Here is a 13,288-nt window from a genome sequence, read left to right on the forward strand (position 1 = left end):
CATGATAATGATCCAAACCAGGATCCCTATAAGAATAGAATGGTACACTGCCAACCATTGTGCCGGGATGACCAGCTTAAGCCTGGATTGCCCTGAGAAGACCAGATGTCCGGTTGCCCTACCTGAAGGCCCTGCCCTCTGCTGGTACATGGGAGAAAGCGCCAGTTCTTCAGGACCTATAGAGGCTTCTAAAAATAGAATTGTTAACTCCTACCTTCATCTCCCCTTTTTTCTGTTACTTTGTTTCTTTGTTGTTGGTGGTGATGGTTTGCTCTCATTACATGTGTATTACTAGAACAGAGTTCCTGCTAGGTCATAGGGCCGTGTTCCTTTACACTTAAGTTTTCCTGGGGACCTTTTAAAAAAATACAGGTGCTTCAGCCATCCTGGGAGACTCAGTTGTAATTTGTCTGGGGATCATGTTCACTTAGCACCTAATTTTAAAGCATAGGAAATCTTTTGTTTTCTTTTATATTGAATTTATTGGGGTAACATTGGTTAATAAAACCATAGAGGTTTCAGGTTTACAATTCTTTAATACATCATCTGTAGAAATAAATCTCTTTTGTTTTGAAACTGGGTTAGGAAGACAATGTGTAATGCAGTGAAGTTGAGGATAAAGAAGCTTTAAGAGCAGAAGTACTTGGGCATTTTAAGTGTGTAGCATATTCTTAGTTATCCCAGTAGGCATTGTCTGCTTTGAAGTCCTATTTTAGGGTAACTCAGACTTATTTTTAAGAAGGCATATAATTATTTAGATTTTTTTCTCCTTAGCCCTTTTCTTCATTTAGTCCTTACCTCTTCGAGTAATTATAGCCGTAATTAAACATGAGCCAAGGGGATTTCTGGTGAGCACTCTTAAATTTGTTTACATGTCTAGATCTTGGGGATCAGCACACTGTTGTTGTAAATGAAGTTTTGTTTATTTTTTGTTTTTAGTTTCAATCCTCACCCAAAAATGTGTTTTTGTTTTTATGGATTTAAGAGAGAGAGAAACATCGACTGGTTGCCTCCCGTACACATCTCAACCAGGGATTGAACCCACAACCATTTAGTGTATGGAACAATGTTCCAACCGACTGAGTCACCGGTCAGGGTAGTAAATGAAGTTTTACTGGCACACAGCCACACCATTCATTTATGTATCATCTGTGGCTGCTCTCACACCACAAAGCAGAGCTGGGTAGTTCCTACAGAGACCACATGGCCTCAAGTCTGGCCCTTGAAGAAAAAATGTGCTGACTCTTGGTCTAGATAAGATAAACCCAGGATATTAAAAATGTTTGTTAAAATAGATATGAGTTGGTATGTTTCTAAAAAATGGCTATAAATTATTTTTCTCCACTATTTACATATAGATGATTCACCTCCAGCAGAAAGGGAACCAGGAGAAGTTGTGGACAGCCTAGTAGGCAAACAAGTGGAATATGCCAAAGAAGATGGCTCTAAAAGGACTGGCATGGTCATTCATCAAGTTGAAGCCAAACCATCTGTCTATTTCATCAAGTTTGATGCTGATTTCCATATTTATGTCTATGATTTGGTGAAAACATCCTAGATTTTGTCATGAACTTTGCCAAATTTGTGGAACTATTAAATGTATAATTTGTAGACATAAAGACTTTCTGCTTTCCAGTTTAATGAAAGCTTAAATGTCCCTGCGAACCCACAATCTCTGCCAGCAGAACGGGTTTTGTTCTGAATAGTACAGATTTATGTGAACACAAAGCCTTTTGTGTAAGCAACTCCTTCCTCTTAAAAGAAGTCTGTCTGGAGGGGAGTTACAGGTAAAAGTTAAACTAGTATCATTGTCAATTAAAACTGTAATCAATTTTATCCATTTCCCTTTCACTCTTAACATTCTCTTATTCTGCTGCCACAATGCAAGCATAGTTTGGTATTTTTGTTACTGCCTTTTTTTGAGATATATATGTATCAATATCTACCTATGTCTGTGTGTATACGTATATAATATATATATATATGCACACACAGATCTTTGCGTGCGTGTACGTGAGTGTGCGCACACACACACTTTATTGGCAGTCCTTTCTTTGTGGATTGGATGGGGTTAAATCATTTTCTCCAGTTTAATAGGAGCGCTTGACCCAAGTCGGTCATATTTGACATATTAATGCTGCTGATTTAAAATTAAATTTGGGCACAGGAAGCACATAGGGATGCTCAGCTTGTTTCAAAGTCGAAAGTTCAGAGCACCTTTTCCAGTTTGGAGGCTTCAAACCGTAAGTCCAAATATAAATCACTTCCCAACAGCTAATGACCCACATTAGAATTTTATAAGACAGTTAGAAATCTGGGTAAAAGGCTGCCTTTAAGTCTAATCTTTGTAAATTCTTTTGTTTACATATTTTATCAAATACTTTTTTTTTTTTTTTTTTTTTAAAGCAAAGCCCAGGTGCTTGGTCCACACAGTGTAACGCCAGTGTATTTTGGACGCACGTTGGGTCCATTATTTGTACAAATCAGTAACCTGGATTTTGGTACACAGATTTAAAAGCAACAGCACATCACTCACCTGCGTGTATGTGGCAAGGTCCTGGAAGAACATAGTACTTTATATGAATAATGTAAGTTGAAGAATGACAATGTTGCCCTCGAACAAGTTCTCTGGGACACTTGCATTTTTATTGCTACTATTACTGATATATGATTATGGTCCAAAGGCTTTTCCCCCGGCTTTCCCCCACAAAGAATGTCTAGGCAAATACCAACTACAATCTCCTGACATCTTTTGGGGTGCTGTATGTTCTTGCTTATAATGTGCTGCTCCTGTGGACACTGTTACACCAGGATCAGTGGCCCATGCTCTTCTGTTGGTGTGACTGATAGCGGCCCTTCGCCACAGAATCCTTCCCTGGCTTATTCCTTCAAGGTGGTTTTAACTAAAAAACTGGTTGGTTTAGCAGCAATACACCCATGTGTCACTTTGTTTTAGATAAGCCATGGCGGTTTGAAAGGTAGGATAAAGGCCTTACATGAAACCAGTCTCTTGGGGAGATTGGAAATCTTACCTAAGATTTGGGTAGAAGGCTAAACACTCTTGCTGTCAATCGACCTCCATCATGGCTGTCCTTGATGTCAGAGATTTTGTAGTTTAAAGGTCTCACGTGTGGTTTGCATGATGCCCACTTCGCTCCAGGAAGGCTGCGCCGAGTGCTGTTGGATGGTAACCCCGCACACCATATACGTACACACCACGTTTCCTACAGCGTATCCAGCGCCTCATCACAGCAGCCAAGGGCGAGCTTCTCCATGCAGTGAGTTACCTAGGTCTTAGGTACTCCTCCCGTGTCTGAACTAGTGTCATCTGCACGCCTGTTCACTGCTCTCCTGGTGGCTCTTGTAAGAGTGCCTGCATGTGAATCTAAGGCCAACCCTGGCTCCCCAAACCCAAGTGGACATGTGGCCCAGAGAGTGAGTGTGTCTAGCGCGTGCACTACACAAACAGCACAGTGACTTCGGGCTGAGAAACAAAGCTCACTAGAAGTGTCCTGCTGAGGGTTGGGTCAGTGGAAACATTTCTAGCATTCCTTAATGACTTGCATTGTGCTATTTCCACAAGTACCTTTACCAGCTTCTCAGTACCACATGGTCTGCCACTCTTGATGAATGTGACAAGTGATTATTGTTATTATTTTAATTATTGTTCCATTTTTTGCCTTTAAGGGTGAAAGAAGGGGAAGGGTTTTTGTTGTTGTTTGTTTTCCATCTTTTTTTGTGTGTGTGTGGCTTATACCACACTTCCTGATGCTATGACTAATTCTGCTCCCTAGCCAAATATATCAGGCTTCATTTTAGGCTCATGTTTCAGATCTGCATGCATTGCTTGCGTTTTCCTGGTATCTGAATGTTGGCTCCTTGTTCTAGGAATCCAACATTAATTTCCAAAATTATCATGGGACTTGTGACAACACAAGACATGAATCTGTATAAAATGTATTGGCCTTCCTCACTGACCTGCTATAGTATTATCGTGTTGTGTGTGCGTGTGTGATGTCTGGCTGCCATGTAAAGCTTCGAAGGAAAACCTTAAAGCAGACCATCCCTTTTTGCATGCTCTCTTCTAAGTAAAATGTCCAATGTAACTAATGAAAAGTGCATGTTAAAGATATTTAGGTTTTTTTTTGTTTGTTTTTTATCTTTGTTTTTACTTGTTTTCAGTTTTCTGTATATTTGCTTACTGTGCTGTTTTAGTGGTTGTAGGATAAAATGCACTGGTGAAGCAAATGTAGTGCCAACAGGAGGTGATTTTCCAGTTGTGTGTGTCATGCAGCATTTGAAGGGACTGTGCATCTTAGAACAATCACAGTGACCTCTAAACCAGATTTCATTTCTATTATTTTACGTGCCAAACCCCGAAGTGCATTGGGCTTGAATCTCTGAACGCTGTGGACCCATTGGAAGACTCTTTTGATTGTCACAAATTGTAGTGCCTGAAAACATTCTTAAGCTGATTGTCTTTAAAAAAAAGAGAGAGAGAGGAGAAAGTTATCCAAAGACAAAACAGAAACAAATAATTATGGTCGAAATGTCTGTGGTTCCTTGGAAATGCTGCGCTTTTTGTATTTTCCATCATTGTAGTGCAGTTTGAATGAATGTGTATAGTTCAGAGGTCTTCGTGTTCACATCTTAAAAGTAGGTAATGACCTCATCTTTCAAGCTTGAATTCATTTTTAATTTTATTTTATACAATGTGTAGACAGTTCCCTGTTCTCTGCATTTAGAAGTATAAACTATATAAATCTGTTAATTCTGTAAGTAATTTTTATAATTATGATGTAACTCTATCCTATCCTTAAAACATTTAAAATAAACCCTTTATGTGCAACTTTTGACTGTAAATTTTGTGCTCATGAGCAAAATGTGATGTGTAAAACCTGCTTCTAAAAAAAGTTTTTAAAGTTTTACTTTAAGATTTTAAGTGACCTTTTTTACCCCTTTCACCACGTGTAAATGTTAGATATACATAAAAACAAATAGAATTTTTATTTGAATGATAATATTTAATAATATCTGAAAGGAATGGGGGCATTAATCAGTATCCCAAATATATTATATACATAGTTCCAAATATTAAAGTTTGTGATTTGCCATGAATAAGAAATTTTAATTTATCATAAAATTTTTAACTTGTTTAAATAGAATTAAATATGTATTTTATACTTTCATATCTATTCTTGCTTTGTATGCTGCTTATAATGCTTTATGAATACTTAAATAGCAATCTGTAAGATTCTGTAGTAAAAACATCTTCATTTCTCAGTGGTAAGGACAAAGAAATGTAGGTGCTACTGTGACCTATATGTACTCTGTTTTACCCACCGGCGTAATTTTAATCAGTGAAGTGAAAAGTAGAGTTTATGATGTGCCTTTATTAGATTCGTTGTTTTTATGTTCCTGGTTAAGTTTGACTTGTCTTGCACAGCCAAGGGGATGCAGGGCGGCCTCCCGGCCCTGGCGGGAGGCGCTACAGACAATGTGGGGGGAGATGAACCTGGAAGCGCAGGTGCTCACCCTGGGCCGGCCCTTAGTTGTAGTCTTGTGGTGACGGAGCTACAGTTCGGGAAACCTTTCTCCCAGAAACTAACACAGCAAGTGTAGTCTGAGTGTTGGTGGTTGCTGGCTGCTCTTTGTCAGGTCTCATCAGTCGGGTCTGTTGAGAGCAGTCCTCCCTCTTGGGGACTGCAGGGATGGGCCTGCCTTCTTGTTCCCTCTCAGTACTCAGCTCTGTGATCAGAACATCACTCGCAGAGACTGAGTAAGCACCTTGCCAAGTACTTTCCTCCATTACATCATTGAATTCTTAATCCCGTGAGGAAGGCGAGACTTTCCTGTGTTGTGCAGGTGTGGGGAGGGGATGTTGAGTATGTTGTCCAGGATCACAGAGGCTGTCAGGACTCAGACCCTCAACGCTGCTGTGTCAAAGCCTCAAAGTTACATTACTGCAGTGGGATGATCGGAATAATCTATAGTCTAATTTCTGTGGATAGTTTTTGTAACCTTAATTATAAGTTAATAGCAAAAACTTCTTTATTTCCAAATTGCCTAATAAAAAGTCATACTGGTATTAGTCACTAGAATGTAGGAATCTATGTCTCTGTATAGTAAGAATTAGAGTCCAAAGTTATTTTTTTCCAGCAAAAATAAATATTTTATTTTGGAGAGAAGTCTACTCAAGAAATTTAAATAATTTCCATTACAAGAATGTAGATAGCCCTAGCCAGTTTGGCTTAGTGGTTAGAGCATCAGTCTGCAGAAGTTGTCCTGGGTTTGATTCTGGTTAAGGGCACATGTCCAGGTTGTGGGCTCCATCCCCAGTGGGGAGTGTGCAGGAGGCAGCCAATTGATGATTCTCTCCCATCATTGATGTTTCTATCTCCCTTTCCCTTCCTCTCTGAAATCAATAAAAAAATATATATATATGAATGTAGATAATCTTTTCTATTTCAAAGACACTTTCCATTGTCATTAAATTAATCCTATATAATAAAGAGCTAATATGCTAATTAGGCCAAACAGCAGAACGACCGACAACCTTCCGGATGAAGCCGGGGCTGCGAGGGCCGGCTGGGGCTGCGAGGGCCGAGCCCCTTGCACGAATTTTGTGCATTGAGCATCTAGTATTCTTATAAAATGTGGATTTGTTTATGTCCATAGCACATATTTTCTTTTTTTTTAAAAATGTTTTGTTGATTTTAGGGAGAGAGGAAGGGAGAGGGATAGAGAAATAGAAACAACGATGTGAGAGAATCATCGATCAGCTGCCTCCTGCATCCCGGACATGTGCCCTGACCGGGAATCGAACCGGTGACCTCTTGGTGCACAGGCCAACACTCAATCACTGAGCCACACCAGCCAGGCCATAGCACAAAATCTTATACATAATTTTTATAGTAATTCGTTTGTTTTATGTCATGTATTTGTAAGTTTGTTTTTAGTCTTCTGTGTTTCAGAGAACTCAGTGAGTCTTTAAATTGTTTTGCCAGGCATTCTTAGATAGTCTCTGCCCTTATGCTGGCCTTAAAACTCTTTTAAGTTTTTGGTAACCAGTGGCAGATGGCTTTCGGGTATTGCCTTGGCACATCATTTTGCATAAATATGACATTGAATTCTTTCTGCTTCACTTTTACGTGAGGGCACTGGACCAAGTGGCGATGGTAACACTGAAGCATGGGTGGGCCCTTTCCAGGTATTTATTTTTTACGTTGGTCGTTAATAGGTGAGCAAGCTGCCAGCCACATTGTAGGCACATTTCTGCCTCCACTTTCATCTTCCTCCATTGCTTTCATTTACGCTTGAAAATTCATGCTCTGGGGGAATGTAAGAGCTGGAAGTAACATGTGAACTACCTAAAGTCCTTCATAGGATGGACACATCCCTATAACTTTAAAATCCCGTGTCTTCATGTTGAATCCCCTGAAGCAGATTATGATGTGAAAAGGACAGAAGGGAGGTCTTTTAAAACCTTGATGTTAACATGAGTTATCAACAAATTGAGTTGAATTCAGCATTCTGAATTGTCTTCAAATGTAGATTGCAAAATAGCTTTAAAGCTTTTGCCTTGAATTTGTCTTTTAATGAACGGATTTGCAAGAAATCTGGTAGTTACTACCCATGCTCTGTATACACACACCTGTGATAAGCTGTGGGGATTCCCACTAGAAAACCAAGAGAGGCCCCTGGTGACATGCTCTTTTCCTGAAAGTTGTTCCTGATTGTGGACTTGAGTTCACTGTGTCTGTTATTTACTAGGGACATCATTTTTACCATAGTGTTGCATTGAGTTGTCCTGTAATACTATGGTAAGTAGTTCTAACCACTGGGTGTGTGTCTTAATTTCCCTGGAATCTGATGTGTCACACTTGGAGAGGCAAGATTGTGGTCTTTTTAGAACAGCTCTGCGGGGGAAATAGAAGGTTAAAGACTCAAAAATGTGTCTGATCGACAGAGTTCATAGTCTGATCGCCCCACAACTGCAGGGACTGCCTCTGAGCAGTCCACGGGGGAGATAACACACCAGAGCCCAGGGAACTATGATGTCCGTTTGTTTAATTCACACACATTCATAAAAAATTACAGAATGGCTCAGCTATCGTCATTGGCCCTATTTTTTGTTTGGTAATTGTATTTTTTAAAAGGGTCATGCTCTGATTAAGTGCTTGTGGTAGACCACGGAAGAAGTGCTTTGTGATAAAATTCTACACACGTGTAACAACTTGGGCTGCTGTAACAAACAGCACATGGCTTCAACAGCAGACATTTACTCTTTCTGTTCTGGAGGCTGGAAATCCAAGGTCACGGTGTCAGCAGGGTTAGTTTCTCGTTAGGCCTCTCTCCTGGGCTTGTAGATCACTGTCTCCCTCCTGTGCCCTGACATGTCCTTCCCTCTGTGTGTGTCTGTCCTGGTCTCTCCTTTTTATAAGGACATAGTCTCTATTAAGGCCCACACTTAGGACCTCATTTTAGCTTAGTCACCTTTTTAAACACCCCATCTCCAAATGCAGGCACATCTGTCTATATATATAAAAGCGTAAGTGACCGGATGGTAGCTATAATGTGCACTGACCACCAGGGGACAGACACTCAACACAGGAGCTGCCAAGTGACAGCAACTTTGCAGAGTGCCCTCTCGCACTTTGGGGCCTTTCAGGAAATGTTGGACTGCTGGTTTCGGCCGATCCCCGCAGGCCAGGCCGAGGGACCCCGCCATTGCACAAATCCGTACACCAGGCCTCTAGTTTTGATACAAAAGGGATAGCTATACATAGTATACTAAAAAGAATATTGAAAGGAGCCAGCTCCCTGAGTTCTAGATCTGTTTGCCCACTTCCTGCTGGTGTGATCCAGGCAAATGATTTAGCCCTTCTCACTTGTCTTCCTTGTCTGTATATGGGGAGCGTCCTGCCCTGTGACTCTCCAGTGCGATGCTGACGTGCGTGGTGCAGGCCTGAGCCTGCAGGCTGGCATCGAACCAGGACGCGGTGCCTTGTACAGATAGCAGCTTTGTTATTTAAGACCTTGCCATGTGTGCTTTGATTTTTTTTTTTAATCTTTGAGATCACACTTTAGTTCCACATAGTTTCATTTATTATATAATGCCTGGAAGATTCCCGTTTTTATGTTTTTTCAGAAAACTAGCATCTGCATATATAACAATTGTAATAATAAGCACCCTTGAGATATTAGTGGGATGGTCCATCCACATTTTTTATTTTAGTGTAACTGAGGGCTAGACTGTAAGTCTAAGCTTTTTGAATAAAGGTACGTGTCTGTTGACGTTTTCACATCACAGCGGTCACAAGCACTAACCTGCTTTTGTTTAGTGTTGCTGGACTTTGCAATGTCAGGCATGGTCCGATTGGTAGTAATTTAAATAGCAGGTCTACTTTCAGAAAGAATTACTATCAAAGAGGGAAGCTGCCTTTATTATTAAGTGTATTTTTATTGGTTTCAGAGAGAGAGAGAGACATCAATGATGAGAGAGAATCATTGATCGGTTGCCTCCTGCACAACCCGTGCTGGGGATCAAGTCCGTAATCCAGGCATGTGATTAGATCAGTGCTCAACCACTGAGCCACACTGGCCGGGTGGAAGCTGTATTTTAAAAAGGACAGTTATGCCCAATGAATTGTAGCTGTGTGTGCAGTGGGGGTAGTGATCACTGCTTTCCACCCCTGGTAGGCCTTGGTGCACTGTGTTAAATCACTTCTTTGCCCTCTCCCATGATAATTTGAAATCGGTCCCTCCGTGGAGAAGTTTTAAAAGTAGATTATTATGGCTTTTTCGCAACGGGTTTGCTGCCAGAACACAGGTGTTGTGAAAACCACCATTAACTCAAACCCAAGATGGGAAAGGAAAAGACTCACATCAACATCGTCCTCATTGGTCACGTAGATTCCGGCAAGTCTACCACTGCTGGCCATCTGATCTACAAATGTGGGGCATCGACAAGAGAACCATCAAGAAATTTGAGAAGGAGGCTGCTGAGATGGGGAAGGACTCCTTCAAGTGTGCCTGGGTCTTGGATAAACTGAAAGCTGAACAGAAGCGAGGTGGAAATTCGAGACCGGCAAGTATGTGACCATCATTGATGCCCCAGGGCACAGAGACTTCATCAAAAACATGATCACAGGCACATCTCAGGCTGCCTGTGCTGTCCTGATGGCTGCCACTGGTGGTGGTGAATTTGAAGCAGGCATCTCCAAGAATGGGCTGACCCGTGAGCATGCCCTCTGCCTACACACTGGGTGTGAAACAGGTGATTGTTGGTGTTAACAAAATGGATTCCACTGAGCACCCTACAGCCAGAAAAGATAGGAGGAAATTGTTAAAGAAGTCAGCACCTGCATTAAGAAAATTGGCTACAACCCTGACACAGTAGCATTTGTGCCCATTTCTGGTTGGAATGGTGACAACATGCTGGAGCCAAGTGCTAATATGCCTTGGTTCAAGGGATGGAAGGTCACCCGTAAAGATGGCAATGCCAGTGGAACCACACTGCTTGAAGCTCTGGATTGCATCCTGCCACCAACTCGTCCAACTGACAAGCCCCTGCGTCTGCCCCTCCAGGATGTCTGCAAAATTGGTGGTATTGGTCCTGTCCCTGTGGGCCGAGTGGGGACTGGTGTTCTCAAACCCGGCAGGTGGTCGGTCAGCTTTGCTCCAGTCAACATTACAACGGAAGGGAAGCCTGTGGAAATGCACCATGAAGCTTTGAGTGAAGCTCTTCCTGGGGACAATGTGGGCTTCAACGTCAAGAACGTGTCTGTCAAAGATGCTCGCCGAGGCCATGTGGCTGGTGACAGCAAAAAGGACCCACCAGGGGAAGCAGCTGGCTTCACAGCTCAGATGATTATCCTGAACCACCCAGGCCAAATCAGTGCTGGATATACACCTGTGCTGGATTGTCACACAGCTCACATTACTTGCAAATTTGCTGAGCTGAAGAAGATTAATCATCGTTCTGGGACCCTAAGTTTTTGAAATCTGGTGATGCTGCCATCGTTGATATGATTCCTGGCAAGGCCATGTGTGTTGAGAGCTTCTCTGACTACCCTCCTCTGGGCCGTTTTGCTGTTCGTGACATGAGACCGACAGATGCTGTGGGTGTTAAAGCAGTGGACAAGAAGGCAGCTGGAGCTGGCAAAGTCGCCAAGCCTGCCCAGAAAGCTCAGAGGCTAAATGAGTATTATCCCCAATACCTGCCGCCACCCAGCCTTAATCAGTGGTGGAAGAACCATCTCAGAACTGTTTGTCTCAATTGGCCATTTAAGTTTAATAGAAAAGGCTGCTTAATGATTACAGTGCATCATCGTAAAACATTCAGAAGAGGAGAATGTTTTGTGGACCATTTGGTTCTTTTGTGTGTATGGCAGTTTTTAAGTTATTAGTTTTTAAAATCAGTATTTTTTAATGGAAACAACATGACCAAAAATCTGTCACAGAATTTTGAGACCCATTAAAATAAAGTTTAATGAGAAAAAAAATAAAAGTAGATTATGTTTCTAGGAGGGTACAGCTTACAGGAGTTAAAATTCACTATAGTTTTTGGACAACCCATCTTAAATTTCTGGTATGGATAGTAGCCTTGGTCCCACACTCTAAGCAGAGCCAGCTGCTTTATTTAAAGCCACAGTATCTCATTCAGGTTAACGTGAACTCGAGAGAAATAACCAGCATGATTGCCAGGGGTGTGATGAAGGCCAGTGCAGTGGGCCACTGCGTGTTTCTCCACGCGCCCGGGGAATGGAGGCTGCGGGTACCGAGAGCGCGTTTGTGTCCTGAGAGCGAAGCTGCGGAGCTGCTGGCAGCATTGATGACTCACCAGGTTCTGCTCACTGCCTGCTCCACAGAGGGCTCTGCTCCACCGCTGCCACTTAGGCATCGTAATTCTCAGTGAAGCCAGAGTGGTGTTTGGCTTCTTGAGAATACAAAAAGTACAAAAAGTTGCGTTGTATTTTTAGTTTAGTCCTAATTCTCCCAGCTGACTAGCCGACAGCATGTTGGTCCTTTGGCGTCCACAGGGCTGCTGCTGCCCGCCTCCCCCAGAAGAGGTCAGGCCCTGGCCGGTCACACTGCATCTTCCATCCGCTGTCTCGGGTTTATGCGCACACTGTCCTAGTTGATCATGAATTGCAAGGTGAAGTTTCAATTTGCTTCCCATTGCTACCCAAACCTTGTTCCTAGTTTCTGTGTCTTCATAATCTAAAATATCCTAAAACTGTTTGTTTCATTTTCCTGTTTAAAAACAATTCTAGTTACAGCGTCAGGCTGGAGCAGGGTGGAGTGCTGGGTGTGGTTTTGGGTAGACAGCCATCGTAACTTTAATTGGGTGAATTACCCAATTCAGTAAGGCTTTATATTCCTATCTCTGCCATCAGTGGGCAAAGACCAGCTGCATATCTCAAACCAAGGTGGGACTTTTTGTTTCTTTTGTTAATCCTCACCTGAGGATATTTTTTCCATTGTTTTTCAGAGATGGAGGGAGGGAGGGGGAGAGAGCGAGAAACTTTTGATGTGACGGAGACACAGATTAGCTGCCTCCCGCAATCGCCCTGACTGGGTGTGGGGAATGCACCCATAACCTAGGTACATGCCCTTGACCAGGAATCGAACCCACAACCCTTCAGTGTGTGGGTATTTTCATTACACTGAAGTATCTATCTTATACAAAAACCGCTGTTTGAAACTTTAACCCTGCTATTTTGGCTTCTGTCTTAAATAATAAGGAAAATAGGACTACTCCCATTCCAGAGAGGCCGTAAACTATGCCCCAGAGTTGTCAGTGCTGACACCCAGACAGTTGCCAGGCCTTGAGATGGTCTCATGGCCCCTACCCAGCGCGCAGGCCTTCTTTCTCAGAAGGCCCGGACGTCTCATTCCAAATTTGAGAGACAAAGGACTGGAAAAAGTATAAGTAGAGTTTCCTCCATATTGGGGGCCCAGAATTTGAAAGACACATTTTTCTCTGGGCCTGCACAGAATTTAATAATAAAATGTAACTCCTGTAGTCGGCACTGCAGTTCAGCCTCTTTTTCAGCAGGGTGCTGTAACTGTAGTCGCTGGCCAGCTTAATAAAGGCTCCTAAATTTTTATCTGAGTCCCTGGTGGTCGTCTCCATGGGTCGCCCCATTACAATACTGTGGAGAGAATCCTGGTTTGTTTTTTAAATTGACTTGAAAGAGAAAGAGAAGAGAGAGACATCAATTTGTTGTTCGTTTAATTTATGCATTAACTGTTTGCTTCTTGTATGTGCCCTGACCAGAGA

The 13,288-nt window shown here is 42.2% G+C and overlaps 1 protein-coding gene and 1 pseudogene across 3 annotated transcripts in view; both read left to right on the plus strand.

Annotated features, from left to right (window-relative positions):
* Positions 1-4,849, plus strand: part of SPIN1 (spindlin 1) — a 90,925-nt gene extending 86,076 nt beyond the window's left edge. For 2 of the 3 annotated variants that reach the window (XM_014530690.1, XM_014530689.1), the window contains exon 6: positions 1,359-4,849. In XM_014530690.1, coding sequence (XP_014386176.1) covers positions 1,359-1,558 — 200 coding nt within the window. In that variant the 3' untranslated portion in view covers positions 1,559-4,849. The remainder of the gene's footprint in view (positions 1-1,358) is intronic. The other variant, XR_001359961.1, reaches the window with a different exon arrangement.
* A 4,945-nt stretch (positions 4,850-9,794) lies between these two features.
* Positions 9,795-11,431, plus strand: LOC102245390 (annotated as a pseudogene).
* The last annotated feature ends 1,857 nt before the right edge of the window (positions 11,432-13,288 follow it).

This window comes from Myotis brandtii, unplaced genomic scaffold, assembly GCF_000412655.1.
Source record: "Myotis brandtii unplaced genomic scaffold, ASM41265v1 scaffold760, whole genome shotgun sequence".
NCBI lineage: Eukaryota > Metazoa > Chordata > Mammalia > Chiroptera > Vespertilionidae > Myotis > Myotis brandtii.